This window comes from Protomyctophum bolini (genome assembly GCF_963924005.1).
Source record: "Protomyctophum bolini genome assembly, chromosome: 11".
NCBI classification, from domain to species: Eukaryota; Metazoa; Chordata; class Actinopteri; order Myctophiformes; family Myctophidae; genus Protomyctophum; species Protomyctophum bolini.
This window is the reverse complement of record NC_137872.1, coordinates 835,636-856,885: the sequence shown is the minus strand read 5'-3', so window position 1 is coordinate 856,885 and position 21,250 is coordinate 835,636. Positions and strand designations below refer to the sequence as shown.

Sequence of the window (21,250 nt, the reverse complement as noted above, 5' to 3'; positions counted from 1 at the left end):
CTACAACAGTATATTATGTTAGTGTCTGTAGGCCTACAACAGTATATAAAGCAGTGGTTCCCAAACCTTTTCATGTCAAGGACCCCCAAATTGACACTATAATTAGACCTCCATTTGAAAAGATATGCCAGGGACCCCCATAAGAGAATATTTTTACAGCTCTAGCAAAACCTGTTTACTATCAAGGACCCCCAGTTTGACATGCATTCGTCTACAGACTCTACGTGGCTGACTACAGTACATTACAAGCACAACTCAATACAAAGACTGTTAACTGTGAGTTAACGGGGGCGACTGTGGCTCAGGAGGTAGAGCAGGTCGTCCAATGATCCGTGGGTCGGCGGTTCGAATCCCGGCTCCTCCTGTCCTGTGCTGGTTGGTACCTTGCATGGCTTCCGCCGCAAATCGGTGTATGAATGGGTGAATGTAATGCATAATCTATGTAAAGCGCCTTGGATAAATGCACCATTTACCATTTGAGTGGACGACACCATAAAGCATTACTCTTGTTTACAATAGGGCCCACCATGTTCAATTCATCAAAACAATTAGAGACACGATACACAACTATACAGTCAAAACAGGAAATGCGAGTGAACCCGGGTGCGTTGTTGAATCTCGGGCAATGCGAATCATGGCCAGCAGGGGGACCAGCCAACCGGATTCGGAAAAGGTTCGAGAGAAACGGACTCGGTCCATCTCATTTTAATCCCCTATTTGAGAACGCCTTTGAAGGAGTCTAGGGATTCACATTTATAACGACTGTTGGTACCACCCTACCAACAGTCATAAAGGAATGTGGATTTTTTTTGGCATTGGAGAACGAACTCGACCCCTTGTTGTTTGAGCCAAATCTGGGCTGCGATGTTTAAGTCTCACTTGTTTCGTCATGTCATAGTTTTACATCTTAATGTCAAACCCTGACCGATGAGCTGTGGCCAAACTGCCATGTGACAACACCATGGCCAATGAGCTGTGGCCAAACTGTCATGTGACAACACTTTGAATAATAAATAAATACACAACAGAACCACGACAGACTTTCACCAATCCGTTTATTAAATTCACAGTTTATCATTTAGGCACTGAGCCATTTACAGTAACAGGTTTTATCATTTAGGCACTGAGCCATTTACAGTAACAGGTTTTATCATTTAGGCACTGAGCCATTTACAGTAACAGGTTTTATCATTTAGGCACTGAGCCATTTACAGTAACAGGTTTTATCATTTAGGCACAGAGCCATTTACAGTAACATGTTTTATCATTTAGGCACAGAGCCATATACAGTAACATGTTTTATCATTTAGGCACAGAGCAATGAATCCCATATACAGTAACATGTTTTATAATTTAGGCACTGAGCAATGAATCCCATTTACAGTAACATGTTTTAGAACACCACAAAGTTGACTTTAAAATAAAATACACCATGAATTAAAATACACCATGAAATAAAATACACCATACAATAAAATACACCTTTGGCCCAGCCTGTAACAGGAACATCTGTTCATAGGCCTACAGTAAAAATCACACCTGTGTGAAGTGAGGCATACTCTTATCATCGTACATCATCTCATCCCGACCAATCACAATCTGCGTCCCCACCTTCGCCATCAGTGTGTGTGTGTGTGTGTGTGTTCACACTTTAACCCATTCAGGCCTGACGTCGACATTTAAATAATGTCTTCTAAATTCTGACCGTTTTCTGAAATACCTCGTGTTTCTGTATCAGTGGTTCTCAATATTTCATGTCAAGAAGCCCAAAAATGATATGTAATATGCCTCCGTCCCCCCAAGCAAATATTTGAATTAAAATGTTCACTCTGTAATAATATATCTTCAAAGATTTGAGGCACCTTTTCACGATTTTTCAAAAATAGTTCAAACATCGATCACTCTCTGCTGATTTGTGATCGCCTGCATCTTTGTTAAATTGGCACGCGCACACGCACGCACTCCCGGCGGATCCTGCCGGGAGCTGCCTATGCGCCATAGAGAGCATTGGACCCCAGGAAAAGCTCCCTGTGGTGATGACTGGTTCAAACACAGAGGGTCTAGTTAACTAGTGACAACCGTGTGTCCGAACTGACACACGGTCAGGGGGGGTGGACACAGCACTCCCTGTGGGGGGGAGGGGACACTGCACTCCCTAGTGACGTAGACGTGCGTACACACGTGCACACACAGAGACGTAGGCGTGCGTACACACGTGCACACACACAGACACGTGGTGCATTTATTATAGGATATATATTTGGAGTGGACTGGAGAAACAATTCTACTGGAACACAATATGTTCAGCTGGAGGTCGGAGGTCAAACCATATCAATCTGGAGGTCAGAGGTCAAACCCTATCAATCTGGGGTCAGAGGTCAAACCTCGCTCACATCGAGACTCTGCTCACACAGAAACACTGAGGAGCCAGACAACAACCTGAACCCAACGCAGAGGGGTTCAGTGGACGTGGTCTGGAAGGTGTGCAGGTGGGTCAGAGTGTCCTCTGAGGACACGTCATAGAAGGACAGAGTCCCAGCGGGACGGTCCACATACACTCCTACTCTGAAGACCCTGTCCTCCCTGTCCTCACGGTCAGCATCCACTGCTGCTCTGATGGAGCGTCTAGAGGGACCGACAGGGAGGGCAGTCCCCTCCCCATTGTGTCTGACATAGTAACTGTGACCACACTGCAGACTCCATGACATGCCATAGCCTCCAAGCCAACAGTCATCACCACGTCCTTTCCTGCTGATTGCTCTGTCAGTCCCTGCTATATGAACCGTTCCACTGCACTCTACCTCAGAGTAGCAGCGTTCGCTCACACTCTCTGCAGTCAGAATCTGAGGACGGAATTCAAACCGTTCAGTATGATCAGGATACTGATGACCCGGTCCATCCTCCAGTGTGACCTTCCTGTTGTCCTCAGACAGAGTGAGGTCACAGTTTGCTGTGTTTGTGTCCAGTGAGAGACGCTGGGAATCTGATGAGAAAACACACAGTAACCATTAAGTACATCATTCACTGACACACACACACACACACACACACACACACACACACACACACACACACACACACACACACACACACACACACACACACACACACACACACACACACACACACACACACACACACACACACGTGTTTGCACCCAGTCTCTCTCACACACAGTGCGTTTGCACCTAGTAACGTAATGTAATGTCAATAGTGAGAGATACTCACGTCCTTGAATGAGATGAGGATTGAACCGATCTTCTCCACCATGTTTCACTCTGTAGGAAGTAGAACAACAATGCATCAATGTCTGACTGTCTAACACAGGGGTGCCCATTACGTCGATCGCGGTCGACCAGTCGATCGCAAGCGCTGCGCAAGTAGACCGCTTGGCCCTGACATGAAAAAAAAAGAGAAAGAAAACAATCCTCGAGTCGCCTCGGCAGGCGGCGGCTTTAAAACCCCCCACAATGCAGTGCCTTGTTTTCAAGTGTGGGGAACGTCGGGTCTGTTATTGTTAAACAAACAAATTAAAAGGATCTATCCATCATTGTTCATATAGCAAGACGCGCGCGGCAAAGAAGCCTAAAACATATCACTTCCATGCAGAGTGGGAAGAAGATTATTTTTTCACGATGTCACATTCCAAGTCCAACTGTGTTTGCCTTACTCGAGCCCATCGCTACATTCATGTGCTTCCCATTCAGAAGCTGATGTTGATTCCATTGCCTCGAAAATAGCAACACTTTTTAACATGAACTCTTCTGTGTTGGAGAATGAGATCATGGCGCTGCAGGCTGACATACAGTTAAAGTTGCGCGCCCGCGATGGAGAGTATTGGAACTTACTCGTGAAGGAAAAGTATCCAAACATCAGGACTTGTGCAGCCTCGCTCACAGCGTTATTTGGCTCCACATATTTATGTGAATCAGCGTTTTCCCACATGAAGATAATTAAGTCCAAATATCGTTCCACGTTGACGGACGATCATTTGGAGGCCTGTTTAAGACTGTCAGCAGTGACTGTCCGGATTACGCAGCGCTGACGGACTCAATTCAGTGCAAGGCTGAAAGCAGTCATCTGATTAAAGGGATAGTTCAGATTTTTTTTAACTTAAATTGTATGAAATACTTTCCATTAATAGTGGTTGCAACTGTAGGCCTATTAATTGATTGCCAGAGTCCTGTGGTAGGAGTTCTGCTCTGGTTGAGTTGAGTGCATTATTCCTTCATGTGATTGTGTATGCTTTTTATGTGTGATACTTTTAATATTTGTAACATTTTATGAGCAATATGTTATTACAAATTGAAATTGATTGACGTTATTACAAAGAGTACCTTTAACAAAATAAAGGTGGTAAATAAATAGAATTGATTGATTGAAACAGTCCTAATGCCTTAATGTTATTTATTTTGAGTATTTTAAGTAATGGGATAATATTTCTTTGGTTGGTAGATCACCTTGAGCTGGCAATTTTAAAAGTAGACCTCAAGTCAAAAAAGTGTGGGCACCCCTGGTCTAACACAACGTCTCCACTAGCTGACACTACAGTGTTTCACTCTGTAGGAAGTAGAACAACAATGCATCAATGTCTGACTGTCTAAAACAACGTCTCCACTAGCTGACACTAGTGTTTCACTCTGTAGGAAGTAGAACAACAATGCATCAATGTCTGACTGTCTAAAACAACGTCTCCACTAGCTGACACTAGTGTTTCACTCTGTAGGAAGTAGAACAACAATGCATCAATGTCTGACTGTCTAACACAACGTCTCCACTAGCTGACACTACAGTGTTTTACTCTGTAGGAAGGAAGTAGAACAACAATGCATCAATCATCACATGTCTGAAAATAGTAAAATTGTGGTGATGCCCCACAAACATTACCCACACATAGTAAAGGGTTCTGCTGTAAACCGGGCCCCACAACAGGGTCTACTCACTTGAGATTCTCCAGCCCAGCAGAGAACAGCATCTTCATTCCTGACTCATTCACCACGTTGAGACTCAGGTCCAATTCTCTCAGATGGTGGGAGGGATTAGAAGTTAGAGCTGAGGCCAGAACTTCACAGCATCTCTCTGTCAAGAAGCAGTTCTCCAGTCTAAATGAGAGAGAGAGAGAGAGAGAGAGAGAGAGAATGGGCGTGTGCAGCACACACACACACACACACACACACACACACACACACACACACACACACACACACAAGTCCGTCCGTCTTTCTCTCTCTACTCTGCCAATGCGAACGGAAATAAAAGCCTGTCTACTGAAGGATAGTCTGTCTCAGTCCCTCATATCTCTGGACACTTTCTTCATACTGAGCAAGCACAGAAACGCTATTGGCTCATTTTGGACTGAGGTCGATTAAAAAAAAGGCTTCTAGATCCTAAAATTTTTCTGAAAAACCTATGTTTCTATGTCAGTGGTGCTCAACCTTTTTCATGTCAAGGACCCCCAGAATTATCTCTATTGGGCCACGGACCCCCATCTCAAAATATGTAGTTCCAGGGACCCCCCAGAAGCAAATATCTTAGTTAAAAATGTTCGCTCTGAAATATATATTCAATGATTTGCGCCATATTTTAACGATTTTTCAAAAATAGCAGACCTACAAGCTCGAAGAGCGCCACCGAGTGGCGTGCTATGAGCTTGTAGATCTGCAATTTTTCAAAAGCTAAATTATAACATAATGTTTAACCCATTTAGGCCTGACGTCGAAATAAAAAAAAGTCTTCTGAAACAATATATATATTCAAAGATTTGTGTTGCCTTTTCACGATTTTTCAAAAATAGCAGACCTACAAGCTCGTAGCGCGCCACTCGGTGGCACGCTATGAGCTTGTATGAGCCAAAAGGGGTTCCCGCCCAAAATGTGTTAATTATAAAGTAAGCTATGCTACTACGCTTTCATATATGGAGTATACGGTTGTCTACGCACATACTGTACGCGTAGTTAGCACCATTAGCTACCGTTAGCCTCGCTAGTTTTATAAACGTAGATAGCAGCAAAAAAGTTAATATAAATATCATTCAAAACTAGGGGATGACACTCTGACAACATAACACATTGAACCACTCAGAGGTGTTTAGGTTTTAAATGTGGTATCTCAGCACAAAGACTACATACATTAGTCACTGTATCTTATCAATATTATGGTCAGTGTGAGTTACCATGATATTAACCTTATCCACTCTTCAAATACTACCACCATCATAACTACATTATAATCACTTACTATAACAGAACTTTACTTAACCAAATACAAATAAAAATGTTAAATGAATCTGACCTGAGAGTCTCCAGACAACAGTTTGGGCTCTTCAGTGCAGCACAGATGAGATCCAGTCCAGAATCCTTCAAGCCGTTTCCACTCAGGTCCAGTTCTCTCAAATGGGACGGTTTGGAGCTGAGAGCTGAAGCCACAACTTCAACGTGTTCCTTCTTGAGGTCACAGCCAACAAGTCTGTAATTACAGATTAAATGTAAAATCAGAGATGATCAAAACAGAACAGACCATGTTCACCGTCAAGGAGGTTCCCTGTGGTCTGAAATGTGTGTGTGTGTGTGTGTGTGTGTGTGTGTGTGTGTGTGTGTGTGTGTGTGTTTGGATACTTTTCTAACTAAGCAAATAGCGGCAGTGAGTAACACATATTTAATTGAAATGTGCTCATCCACTGTTGTCATTTGATTGTAATACAAACATTAAATAATTAAAACGATCCAAACTCGCTGCTGTTGTTCCACTCTATGGCAGTGAAGTGAAGAAATGTTCCGTCAACAGATGAACAGTCTGTACGACCGCATGCCATGGCAAAATCACCCTGATATCACTAAGTATACTAAACACTAATCACACTTGAATTGGATTGCAATACTAATATATATATAAATATGAAGTGAGTCTCTCTCTCTCTCTCTCTCTGTTTTTTATTGAATGAATGAAGTATATAGTGATCTAACATGTTAACATTCACACTACTAACCTGGCTGTTTTGCAGTTCCTCACAGCTGGGACCAGTCTCTGTCGCCCGTCCTTTGATGTGTTGTATTTCTGCAGGTCCAACTCCTCCAGAACCTCCTCTGACATCTGCAGCATGGAGGCCAGAGCTGAACACTGGGGCACAGAGAGTTCCTTCCCTGAGCTGTTCTCTGACTCCAGGTACTGTTGGATCCCCCGACTGACTGACGGGTCGTTCATCTCCATCAGACAGTGGAAGATGTTGATACATCTGTCAGGAGAGGCATCACGATCATTAATCTTCTTCAGGTTGTCGATGACTCTCTGGATCTCCTCTGGACTGTTCTCTGTCTGACCCAGCAGGCCTCCTAACAGACTCTGGTTGGACTGCAGTGAGAGACCATGAAGGAAACGGACAAAGAGGTCCAGTTGTCCACTCTTACTCTGCAGGGTTTTCTTCATAGCAGCCTCCAGGAAGTCAGACAGGGAACGTTTACTGTCGAAACGGCAGTCTCCCAGGAATGTCGTCAGGACCTCCGTGTTCCTCTGAGTGAAACAGTGGGACAGGTAGACTGCAGCCAGAAACTCCTGGATGCTCAGATGAACGAAGCAGTAGACCGTTTTGTCGAAGAACAAACCGTCTTCTTTGAAGAAGGTTGTGCAAAAGCCCAGGTTTTTCAAGTCCTTGTTCACATCAAGACCACACGCGTTCAGGTCCTCCTCATAGAAAATGATGTTGCCTTTGACCAGTTGGTGAAACGCCAGCTTGCCCAGCTTCAGAAGAACTTCCCCTGCATCCTTTATGAGCTTCCCTCTGTCTGCCTCGCCTTGTTCAGGATTCCCCCGCTGTATCTCACCCATCAGGAAGTGACAGAACAGCTCAACCAGGGTTTTGGGCAGCCTGAATGTCGCCCCCGTGTTCTTCACCATGTTCTTCACAACGGTAGCAAGGATCCAACAGAAGACTGGGATTTCACACATGGTGAGGAGGATCTTTGATTCTTTGATGTAAGAGAGGATTGATTTGGCCTGGTTCTCATCATTGAACGTCTTCTGGAAGAACTCCTTCTTCTGGTCATCTCTGATGAACCCTCGTACTTCTGTCATCCTGTTTACAAACTTCTTAGGGATCTGATTGGCTGCTACAGGTCGCGAGGTTATCCAGATGCGAGCAGAGGGGAGGAGCTCTCCCTTGATGAGGTTTACAAGGAGATCTTCCACTGGGTAAGAGTCGTTGACATTCATGAGGCCAATTTCTTTGATGAAATCAAACTGGAATTTATTTTCATCATAACCATCCAGAACAAACATGACTTTGAAGGGGCTGTTGCTGTAGTCTCCTGACTTCTGCAATTCAGTGAAGATATGATTAAGAACATCTTCCTCGATAAATATGGTTTCCTTGATGCAGCGGTGAATTAGCTGTGCCAAAGTAAACTTCTGTCCCTTGAGCAGATTTAACTGCCGGAACTTGAGCGGGAACACGAGGTGTGGGTCTTGGGGGAAACATTTCTTGGCCCAGTCGAACATAAATTTGTGTACGAGGAACGTTTTTCCAATCCCTGCACAGCCAACGGTCAGCACTGTTCTTATGATTCGTCCAGAAAGGTCTTTGAACATCTGACCCAGTTGGATTTCCTCTCTTGCCTTCTTCATCTCCATCTGTCTGACCTCATGATGGCGGTAGATGTCTGTTCTTTCGATGTCTACATTGTAGAGCGGAGCGAAGACGTTTTTAAACACAACCTCAGTCTGTGTGCCCAAATGTACCCTCAGATATGTGTTGTTCATTTTGCGTTGAAGCTTCGTTTCATAGTCAGTGATTTGACGATATCCTGGTGTTTTCTTCAACAGACCTGTAGCGAACAAAGCAATTCTATGTTTAACAGCCTTGTCTCCACACACACACGCACACACACACACACACACACACACACACACACACACACACACACACACACACACACACACACACACACACACACACACACACACACACACACACACACACACACACACACACACACACACACACACACACACACACACACACACACACACACACACACACACACACACACACACACACACACACACACACACACACACACACACACACACACACACACACACACACACACACACACACACACACACACACACACACACACACACACACCTCTCAGTTTGGCGGCTCTGTGTCGTCTTTCCTTCTCTTCTTCTGTGAAAGCTGAAATGTGAGACAGTGATTGGTCAGTGAGATGTGAGACAGTGATTGGTCAGTAAAAGAGATGTGAGGCAGTGATTGGTCAGTGAGATGTGAGACAGTGATTGGTCAGTGAGATGTGAGACAGTGATTGGTCAGTGAGATGTGAGGCAGTGATTGGTCAATGAAGGAGACACTATAGGATCATTCTCGTCTTCACATAATGACACAGAGATGGATGGATTTTAGAGCTGGGACTCGATTAAAAAAATTAATCTAATTAATCAGAGGCTTTGCGATTAATTAATCTAGATTAATCGCATTTTAATCGCATATCATTATTTGACCCGAGAACAGTGAGAAAGCAATTTTTTCAAATGGATTTTGGTATTATGACTTTATGAGTAAAGGAATGAATAGCTAAAAAAAAAAAAGCTATATGTAGCACTTTTTGCAGCCCCATATCTTCGACCACCGCAAGTGGTCTACAGTTGACTGCAACCCAGTAAGCCAGGGAGTTTGTTATTTTGTCAGACTTGGACTTAGTCATATTGCCTCTGAAACCAGGCATCAGGTCGAGTGTAGGTTGCGACGTTGAAGAAGACGGAGTAACGTGAACTTCCACGCTAGCAGCAACATGTTTGGCATTGATGTGATATGTGAGGGACGATGTGCTGCGGTGATAGGCAAATTCTTTGTTGCATAACATGCATACAACTGCATTTCTGTCCACGCTTCCATCCGCTCGCTTTTTAAATCTAAATTTCCCACTAAATTTCCCAAGCTGCGCGTTCTTATTTGAGTCTGCATTCATGCTAACGTGTGCTGTTTCAGTTTGTTGTTATCGTCTAGTACTAGCGGAAGTGAATGCTCAGACAGCAATGTTGCTGCTGGGTGCGTCAGCATCTTAGGTAAGTGGAAACGTGCGCCCAGTGAGAAAAGTTCCGGTTCGGCGGTGAAAACAAAATATGCGATTAAATGCGTTAATTATTTTAACGCGTTAATTTTTCTGTAGTTAATTAATCTAAATTAATCGCAATTAGTCCCGGCCCTAATGGATTTATATCAATATAGATTGTAAATAAATCTAGTAACAAATAAATTCAAGACTCACGAGGTTTCTTGTTCCCGTATAAAGCTACCAGTGCTACTGCGTACATGAAGAGAGTAACAGTAAGCCCTGGTCTGCCTCTGACTGTTCCTTTAGGAGCTGAAAGACAGAAATATAAAACATAAAACATAAATAGAAAAGAAAGTCTCTTTACATTTTTAAATTCCCCTGCGAATGCTTCCTAGTAAAACAGCAAGTGAACAGATCCACTTCCGGGGTGCACAATCTAGCTCCACCCCCCTCATAGAGTTGTGGGAGGAGTTTCAAGAAAATCAGACAAACCGGAAGTAGGAATTATAGTTTCATGGAATTGGAAGTCCGTACGGCCAGCCACCAGGTTTGGGACCTTTAGCATGCTGCAAACTGGAGTTATGGCTGTTTGAAGCCCAGCCAATAGGATTCAATAATGATAGTCCCCCTAGCAACCCCTCAAGGACCGCCCGGGGGTCCCCGGACCGCACTTTGATAACCACTGGCATGGCTGGCAAATGGGAGGAGACATGATGTGTGACAGTAGGGCTATGTATGCGATGGACTACAAGGCCCAGCATGCTTTGCATGCATCAGACTTCCGGGGACTAGTAAACAAGGGTTGTACTACTAGCTACTAGCTGTGTCCCGTGTCCTGTCATTTAACCCATTTTGGTGTTAGCATCATGTCGTGCTTTAGCCATTTAAAAATAGCAGATCTACAAGCTCATAGCGAGACACAGAGTGGCGCGCTACGAGCTTGTAGGTCTGCTATTTTAGAAAAAGCGACTGACATAGAAGACATTTTTAGAATCTGATCTCAGGTCAGAATGAAAACTGTCAGGATGTAGAAGACATTTTTAGAATCTGATCTCAGGTCAGAATGAAAACTGTCAGGATGTAGAAGACATTTTTAGAATCTGATCTCAGGTCAGAATGAAAACTGTCAGGATGTAGAAGACATTTTTAGAATCTGATCTCAGGTCAGAATGGGTTAACAACATGGATGGAAACCCCTGGGCAATGTGTGTGTGCGCGCGCGTGCCCGTCGGCAGGGGGGTAAAGGGTACAGTTGTACCCGGTCCTGGGGCAGGGGGGGCCCGGCGGGTCAGGGGGGGCCCGGGGCCTGCTCCTACCCGCGGAGGTAAACGGGCTCTCTCTCTCTCTCGACCATAGACACACGCTGTTATGCATGTTATGTAGACAGCACTATAATTGCATTGTATGTAGTCATAGCACGTCATAGTACATATGTATAGCATAGTATAGCATAGTATAGTATATATGTATCTAGTTTATATGTATAGTTTCATTATATAGATATTCCACTGTTACGTTCTTAGCTTACGCATGTTTCATGATAAATGTTTTTATGTGATATATGATGCCGTTTTGTTCTTGCTTAAAGGGACACTTCACCCTTTTTGCAAAAAAATACATGTTAATGACGTTTAGAAGCTTTAGAACACTTTCCTGGGGGTCTTTATGTGTGTAATATGTGGTTTTAGATATTTTAGATTGTAGCAGTGAGCCTGTTGTCTCTGATGTCATGGACACTGGGCTCACTTCCTTCCTGGACTACATGTTGTCTCAGTAAGACAGCTCTCCCCCTATCCACAAGGAGGAGCAGTGCACCAAAAAATTATGGGAATTGTAGTCCAGGAAGGTAGTGAGACAGGCTCACTGCTACAATCTAAAATATCTAAAACCACATATTACACACATAAAGACCCCCAGGAAAGTGTTCTAAAGCTCCTAAACGTCATTAACATATATTTTTTTGCAAAAAGGGTGAAGTGTCCCTTTAATGTAAGTCGCTCTGGATTAAGAGCGTCTGCTAAATGCCTAAATTGTAAATTGCTGTTAAGTTACAGTCTGTGACTAAGAAAGACTACGTTTCCTGTTTAGTTTTCCTCTTTAGAAATGTTTTCGGAACGGGTCGGAAACCGGTAAAATGACACAGATTAATTTTATTTATTTATTTTTGGATCCGTGCAGAGCTCTGGACCAAGGACCAGATGGAGGAAACACATGGACTCACTGGCCTTGGAACGTCTCGGGATCCCCCAGGAGGAAGTCACTAATGTTGCTCTGGAGAGGAATGTCTGGTGGAGATGTTGCCCCCGTGACCCGATTATGGATAAGCGGTTGAAGATGTATGGACAACAACCACTATATTAATGACCAGTATGTCCTACAGCTTTAACCCCATTCTGACCTGAGATCAGATTCTATAAATGTCTTCTACATCCTGACAGTTTTCTGAAAAAGCTATGTTTCTATGTCAGTCGTTCTTCGATTTTTCAAAAATAGTGGTGCGCTACGAGCTTGTAGATCTGCTATTTTTCAATAGCTAAAGCATAACATAATGCCAACACCAAAAGGGGTTCCCGCCCAAAGTGTGTTAATACATTATAATTGCCCTCTATAACTAAAATCTAACATTTAAAACACCTAAAATATATTTTTTATTTCATAAATTGATAATCTTTCACTCAATAGGGGGAACTCCTGTTGCAAGTTGATGATGTAATATGTCCTTGCGTGGTCTAGCCCTATGGAACGTATGGAAGGCTTTGTCTTATTATCCAGGGTTCATTTTAAGTCCAAACATCTGAACTACCCCTAACACGCACAAACACACAATCAGTAAACTACGCACCTCTGTAAAGCGGGTTGTCTACAGCCTCGCTCTGCTCCACACTGAACGGGTTCTTTATCGCACAGGATATTCTTTTAACTCTTCTCCATTCCTCGTCGTTGCTGATCGTCACCGTCCGGGAGTCGGGCCCGGTCCATTCCTCATCGCTGTAGATCCTGGTCTCGTCGGGTTTGGGTCGAGTCCATTTCTCTCCGTGGAACCTCCACCGATAGACGACCTCGCCCGACTCTGACTTGACGTCTCCCAATACGCTGCACTGCAGCGTGCAGCTGCTGGAGTTGGAGTCACATGGTGTCACGATGGATAGCTCTGGATGTGGGACTCTCTCTGTTGAGGAGACAGAATGAGTCACATGGTGTCACGATGGATAGCTCTGGATGTGGGACTCTCTCTGTTGAGGAGACAGAATGAGTCACATGGTGTCACGATGGATAGCTCTGGATGTGGGACTCTCTCTGTTGAGGAGACAGAATGAGTCACATGGTGCCACGATGGATAGCTCTGGATGTGGGACTCTCTCTGTTGAGGAGACAGAATGAGTCACATGGTGTCACGATGGATAGCTCTGGATGTGGGACTCTCTCTGTTGAGGAGACAGAATGAGTCACATGGTGTCACGATGGATAGCTCTGGATGTGGGACTCTCTCTGTTGAGGAGACAGAATGAGTCTGTGAGTCATACTTACTCATCTCTTTAAGCAGGTAAGTCTTGTAGTTTTGTCTGCCGTTGATCTCCACAGAATACAGCCCGATGTCTTCTGCGGTCATGTTGTCGATGACCAGCCGTCCGGTGTGTGGGTCCAGTGTGGAGCGGTCTCTATACGTCCCGTAGTAATCCAGACTATGACCCAGATCCCAGTCCGCTACCAAGCTGCGTCCGCGCTTCCACAGGATGCTGGTGACGGCTTCAGGAACAGAGCGGTAGTCTGGGAACATCTCCACGCGGATGCCTCTGCCTCGTGGTGGAAGGTACGTCACTGTGGAGAGAAACGCATGGCAGTCAAGTTACAATTTAGGCATTTATCAGACGCTCTGAATCCAGAGCGACTTACATTAGGCAAGAACAAAAAACATGGCAATACATCACTATACATAAAAAGTAGTATTCAAGAAACATGCGTAAGCTAAGAACGTAAAAGTGGAATATCTATATAATGAAACTATACATATAAACTATACTATGCTATACAATACTATAAAGTTCTATGAAAACATACAATGCAATTCTAGTGGTGTCTACGTAACATGCTATATGGCTACAAAAAGTGCTATCTAAGGGGCTAGGGCAAGTGCTACGGGCCATGGTGGAGTCTGAAAAGGTGGGTTTTCAGAATACGGCGGAAGATTGGGAGTGAGTCTGTAGTTCTGACTGCAATGGGAAGTTCATTCCATAGTTTAGATTGGGAGTGAGTCTGTAGTTCTGACTGCAATGGGAAGTTCATTCCATAGTTTAGATTGGGAGTGAGTCTGTAGTTCTGACTGCAATGGGAAGTTCATTCCATAGTTTAGATTGGGAGTGAGTCTGTAGTTCTGACTGCAATGGGAAGTTCATTCCATAGTTTAGATTGGGAGTGAGTCTGTAGTTCTGACTGCAATGGGAAGTTCATTCCATAGTTTAGATTGGGAGTGAGTCTGTAGTTCTGACTGCAATGGGAAGTTCATTCCATAGTTTAGATTGGGAGTGAGTCTGTAGTTCTGACTGCAATGGGAAGTTCATTCCATAGTTTAGATTGGGAGTGAGTCTGTAGTTCTGACTGCGATGGGAAGTTCATTCCATAGTTTAGATTGGGAGTGAGTCTGTAGTTCTGACTGCAATGGGAAGTTCATTCCATAGTTTAGATTTGGAGTGAGTCTGTAGTTCTGACTGCAATGGGAAGTTCATTCCATAGTTTAGATTGGGAGTGAGTCTGTAGTTCTGACTGCAATGGGAAGTTCATTCCATAGTTTAGATTGGGAGTGAGTCTGTAGTTCTGACTGCAATGGGAAGTTCATTCCATAGTTTAGATTTGGAGTGAGTCTGTAGTTCTGACTGCAATGGGAAGTTCATTCCATAGTTTAGATTGGGAGTGAGTCTGTAGTTCTGACTGCAATGGGAAGTTCATTCCATAGTTTAGATTGGGAGTGAGTCTGTAGTTCTGACTGTAATGGGAAGTTCATTCCATAGTCATCATAGCTTAGGTTTTATTTATTTTCCATTTAGTTTTCGTCGGTGGAAAAAGGTAGTCGACGAACATTGTTGGTCTTAGTTTTAGTCGACGGAACCACTGATGTATAAATGTGAGGGAGTTTTGGAATGCTTAATTTTAAATGAAAAAACCTCTCCCAGCAGGAGCTGATGCAGGAGAGATGGGAGATGGACGACAATTGGACCGTCGCATGTGACGCCGGCCACGCATCAGGAAGAAAGCCAAGCCAGGCTAAACCTCATCAAATGGGTCTGAGTGGCTAAACCTCATCAAATGGGTCTGAGAGGTTAAACCTCATCAAATGGGTCTGAGAGGCTAAACCTCATCAAATGGGTCTGAGTGGCTAAACCTCATCAAATGGGTCTGAGAGGTTAAACCTCATCAAATGGGTCTGAGAGGTTAAACCTCATCAAATGGGTCTGAGAGGCTAAACCTCATCAAATGGGTCTGAGTGGCTAAACCTCATCAAATGGGTCTGAGAGGTTAAACCTCATCAAATGGGTCTGAGTGGCTAAACCTCATCAAATGGGTCTGAGAGGCTAAACCTCATCAAATGGGTCTGAGTGGCTAAACCTCATCAAATGGGTCTGAGAGGTTAAACCTCATCAAATGGGTCCGAGAGGCTAAACCTCATCAAATGGGTCTGAGTGGCTAAACCTCATCAAATGGGTCTGAGAGGTTAAACCTCATCAAATGGGTCTGAGAGGTTAAACCTCATCAAATGGGTCTGAGTGGCTAAACCTCATCAAATGGGTCTGAGAGGTTAAACCTCATCAAATGGGTCTGAGAGGCTAAACCTCATCAAATGGGTCTGAGAGGCTAAACCTCATCAAATGGGTCTGAGTGGCTCAAAAGTTTCGTGGCTCAAAAGCCGAATACATAATGGGGCCTTGTTGAAAACCAACCGTCTTAAAGAATAAAATAAAAACATTATTTGGATAACAAAGAGCAGGTCTTACCAACGTGGAGCTGGATGTCAGCGCTCTTGTCATTCTCTGGCCACCAGCAGCGGTAGGTTCCCTGGTCCGACAGCCTGACCCTGGACAGCGTCAAGTTCATTACACCCCCGGACAGCTCCGACAGGGACAGTGTCGCTCTCTGCCTGTCAATGGGGGAAAGCAAGTAAGTACTTTTACTTAAGTATACTGTACTTAAGTACTATTATTATTTTACAAAATATTATGCTGATTTCTTTTTTTATAGTCCTAATAGACCCCTGGAAATTACATCTGGTAGATCACAGGATCTACTGAATGTGAAGGTGGATCACAGGATCTACTGAATGTGAAGGAGGATCACAGGATCTACTGAATGTGAAGGTGGATCACAGGATCTACTGAATGTGAAGGTGGATCACAGGATCTACTGAATGTGAAGGTGGATCACAGGATCTACTGAATGTGAAGGTGGATCACAGGATCTACTGAATGTGAAGGTGGATCACAGGATCTACTGAATGTGAAGGAGGCCTACTGGGGGGAAGCCACACAAATATGTCAGTTTGACACATTCAGTAGATCTCGTGATCTTTTGTGGCCAGATGTAATTTCTTGGGGTCTAGTAGGACTATAGTAAATAATACAAAAATGAATCATTACAAAAAATACATATTTAGCCCCGTGCTCGAATGCCCCCGCCCCCCTGTCAAAAACAGCTAAAATCCCTAAAACGAAAGAAAGCAGCAAATGAAGAAAAATGAACACTCATCTTTTACTTTCTCTAATAGAGCGCCTTTCAGAACAACGAGTGGCCCAGGAAATGAAACCCCAATGCATTCTCCCATCGGCAACTTCTTATTTCATTTATTTAAAGACGGTTTACGCCGCGGACAAAGCCAACTCGGATCGTGACAAATCATGACAATGAACACAATGTTTTGGGGCCGATCAAATCATTAGAAAGAAGAAAAACAAAACAAATAGTGTCGTCTCCTGCCTTTATTTCTGACTTTCTTCTTTCTAATGATTTGATCGGCCCCAAAACATTGTGTTCATTGTCATGTTTTGTCACGATCTGAGTTGGCTTTGTCCGCGGCGTAACCGTCTTTAAATAAATTAAATAAGAAGTTGCCGATGGGAGAATGCATTGGGGTTTCATTTCCTCGTTGTTCTGAAAGGGGGAGGGACTGCGGTGCTCTATAACAACCTAAAACATGAACCTAGGTAAAGGGGGAGGGACTGCGGCGCTCTATAACAACCTAAAACATGAACCTATAGGTTGATAAAAACTAAAGTAAAACAAGTGAGTACTTGTAGTCCGAGCTCTGGTTCTGGTGCTGGTACTGGGTGAGGTACCGCCCAGCCTGGACGGCGACGACAAGCAGGGTCTGTCCGTCTCTGGTCCACACCACCGTTCCTGAACTCTGCATGCTGATTGGTGGGTGGATGCGACATGGGAGGATGGCCACGCCTCCCACGTCGGCCAGCAAGGGTTGAGAGGAGCCAATCACCCGATATCCTTAAAAGTGACATAAAAATAAAAATAAAAAAGATTTAGAATCATTTTATTTTGATTCTTTTATAGTTATGTTAACTTTATGAACTAAAAACAAATATAATGGACATAGAAAAAAAGACAATAACATTTAGTAATTATCTGATATTCTGATATTAACCTGAGGGCCTCATGTGGCCCCCAGTTGATATTAACCTAATGTTAATATTTCAGTTAAAATATAGCAAAAATAGCTGATCTATAAGCTCACAACGTGTCGCAGTGCGACGTGTTTTGAGCTTGTAGATCTGCTATTTTTGCTATGACAGTATACTGTGGCCCCTCGGGAGTGAGTGTGGAACTATAGTGGCCCTCTGGAGTGAGTGTGGAACTATAGTGGCCCTCTGGAGTGAGTGTGGAACTATAGTGGCCCTCTGGAGTGAGTGTGGAACTATAGTGGTCCTCTGGAGTGAGTGTGGAACTATAGTGGTCCTCTGGAGTGAGTGTGGAACTATAGTGGCCCTCTGGAGTGAGTGTGGAACTATAGTAGCCCTCTGGAGTGAGTGTGGAACTATAGTGGCCCTCTGGAGTGAGTGTGGAACTATAGAGCGCAGCAGTCCCGCCCCCTTTCAGAAAAGCGAGTGGCCCAGGAAATGAAACCCCAATGCATTTTTCCATCGGCACTTCGAATATAATTTATTTAAAGACGGTTACGCCGCGGACAAAGCCAATTCGGATCATGACAAATCATGACAATGAACACAATGTTTTGGGACGATCAAATCATTAGAAAGAAGAAAATAAAGGCAGGAGACAACACTATTTGTTTTTGTTTTTCGTCTTTTATTGATAAATCAATTGCATATTTGGCACATTGGCAAAATATTGCCGACAGATTGAACGCGTAAATTGTAAAGCATATTATATATATAGGCCTATAGTCGAAGTCCATAAATATATAATTCAGTGAACCTATAGCCCCGAGTTATTATGAACTCGGTAGAATCTGCACCTGGCTCGCTGATAACAAACTATCCTTACACCTGGGAAAAACTGAATCCATTCTCTTCGGATCAAATAGTAATCTCAAAAAGGCAGATGGCTTCTTGGTTAGAGTTGGTGATGATATTATCACACGGAAGGATCAAATTACCTACCTAGGTTCCATCCTGGAGGCCAATCTTTCCGGTGATAAGATGGCCACCAACGTAATCAAAAAAGTCAATCAAAGAACAAGATTCCTCTACAGGATCTCCTCACTGGTCGACAAAAACACCTTGAAGACCTTAACAGGAGCCCTTGTACAAGGTTTCTTTGACTATGCATCCACCTCCTGGTACCACAGCACCTCAAAGGCCCTTAAAACAAGGCTCCAGACCTCCCAAAACAAACTGGTCAGGCTCCTACTTGGCCTCACCCCCCGAACCCACCTCACCCCTGCCCACTTTGACAGGCTGGGATGGCTTAGGGTCGACGACAGAGTACAGCATCTTGCAATGGGTCTGGTCCACAAGATTAGATACACCACCAAGATACCCATGTACCTGTCTAAATACTTCCTTAATGTAAACGAAGTCCACACCCACAACACCAGAGGGAGTGCAACAAACCATGTACAACCCAGATTCGGCACAAACAAGGGACTAAATTCTTTTCGCTCCTATGCGACCAAAATGTGGAACGCCCTACCAACAGTCATTAAGACATGTGAATCCCTTGGCTCCTTCAAAACTGCTCTCAAAGGGCACCTACGGATGGCTGCAATTCGAAACTGGCCTCTGTAAAAGCTGAATTTGTATCTGGATTGTACTATGTTTTTGTATGGACGTGGTGTTGGGTGCCTGCACATATGCACACATGGCATCAACGCATGGTGTTGTGTGCAGGCGCCCTACACTCTGTCTTTGTACTATGTTTTTGTATGGACGTGGTGTTGGGTGCCTGCACATATGCACACATGGCATCAACGCATGGTGTTGTGTGCAGGCGCCCTACACTCTGTCTTTCGTTTTCTTTTCTTTTATCCCCCTGTTCCCCTCACTGTATATATACTTTTTTTCCCTTTTCGCTTCCTATATGATGAATTCCTGTTCTGTTCTTTAACTACATAGAAGTGTCTATTTGTTTGTCTCTAAATGTTTTGATGAATTGAACAATGTGGACCCTGTTGTAAACAAGTGTAAGGCTTAATTGGGTCGTCCACTCACAGTTAACAGTCTTTGTATTGAGTTTGTGCTTGAAATGTACTGTAATTCTGCAAACTGTTAATAAAGATTTCAATCAATCAAAGTTGTGGAGGGTGAGCTATAGGCCTAGTTCCAAACGACCTTAAACTTTAAGGGCACTTTCTCGAAATAGCGCACTGAGCTCATTTGTGTAATGCAAACGCCAAACTAATAGGCGAGTGCGCTCCGGATTCGGTACGGTATGGAATTATTGCGAATGCAATGAGCACTTACTATGAGACCTAGTATCCTACGATTCCTACTAATCTACATGTATTGTGCGCCATGAAATGTTACATTACATTAAGTCTGTCTGTCTGTCTGTCTGTCTGTCTGCTCTGCATGCACTGTAGTGTCACGATTGCATGGCATGGCAATACCGATTTTTCAGAATGTATTATTCCATCATAATTTGAGCCTATAAATGTCTCAAATTTGAAAGCACTATATTTCTAAAACTATGAAACATTTCAAAGATTCCTTTTCAGGCACACATGTCCACCGTATGATGAACCTAAATAGGTTTGAATGGGGTTTCTAGGTGTAAGTATGTAGGACTATGGGTGAAACGATAATGGTAATATATGTTGTAAAACAATGAGTAATGGTAATATTTAGTGGGTTTTCACTTTTACAAAAAGGCATACGGGGTGCTTGTGCAATGTTTTAGTTCGTAGTTTTCAATAAAGAAGTGGTTTAATCCAGTTTGCGGCCAAACGCCATTCCCCTCCCCTCGTTTACTTCCTGTTTACATTGAGCGTAATTCCGTTTTTCACAGCTTCGCTCCCTCCCCCACTATACGGCCGTTGGGGAAGTTCCGACAGAAATCGGCCTGGATTAAAAGACTAATTTATTGAAAACTACGGACTAATATTTATACATTGTACAAGCAAAACATGTCAAAATCCATCAACTACATCTACGATAAGAAACAAAAAACAATCTAAATCTTAGGCTACCGTTAGCTATAGTAGCATAAGTCCCAGAGTGTAAATAAAGTTGTATTATCGTTACCTCTCACAGGTGATGTGTAGTAACCGCTCCACAGTATCACCAACATGTAGAAATACATCCTCATCGTCCAACAGCAACAGCCCGTCTGTGTGACCGAGAGAGAGAGAGACGCCATCACTACACTCCCGACGGCCCAAAAAACCAAGAAAGAATGTTCACTCACTCCCGACCAGTGTTGCCAACTCTCCAGTAACGGAAGTAGCTAGTGGCTCCTCGAAAAGTCGCCAGGGGTGGGATATGCGCGCGCGTAGCGCGCGCCGCCCCTAGCGACTTTTTTGCGTCCCTAGCGACTTTTAGGCGCCCCTTAGTGCACTTAGTTTGTATCATCTCTTCATTTGATAACACATCGTTTAAACTTGATTGATTGATTGAAATCTTTATTAACAGTTTGCAGAATTACAGTACATTTCAAGCACAAACTCAATACAAAGACTGTTAACTGTGAGTGGACGACCCAATTAAGCCTTACACTTGTTTACAACA

At 43.7% G+C, this 21,250-nt stretch overlaps 1 protein-coding gene across 1 annotated transcript; it reads right to left on the bottom strand.

The window, feature by feature from the left end:
• Positions 1–1,066: 1,066 nt before the first annotated feature.
• LOC308324004 (NACHT, LRR and PYD domains-containing protein 4-like) lies at positions 1,067–20,882 on the bottom strand (the record flags this gene model as incomplete). The annotated part of the gene is made up of 12 exons (XM_080775900.1): positions 1,067–2,983; positions 3,229–3,278; positions 4,944–5,102; positions 6,292–6,465; positions 6,986–8,816; positions 9,140–9,190; positions 10,281–10,376; positions 12,910–13,236; positions 13,596–13,886; positions 16,055–16,197; positions 17,345–17,552; positions 20,768–20,882. 12 exons carry the CDS (start codon positions 20,880–20,882, stop codon positions 2,379–2,381), a joined length of 4,050 nt encoding a protein of 1,349 aa, XP_080632026.1. The 3' UTR covers positions 1,067–2,378.
• Between the last annotated feature and the right edge of the window lie 368 nt (positions 20,883–21,250).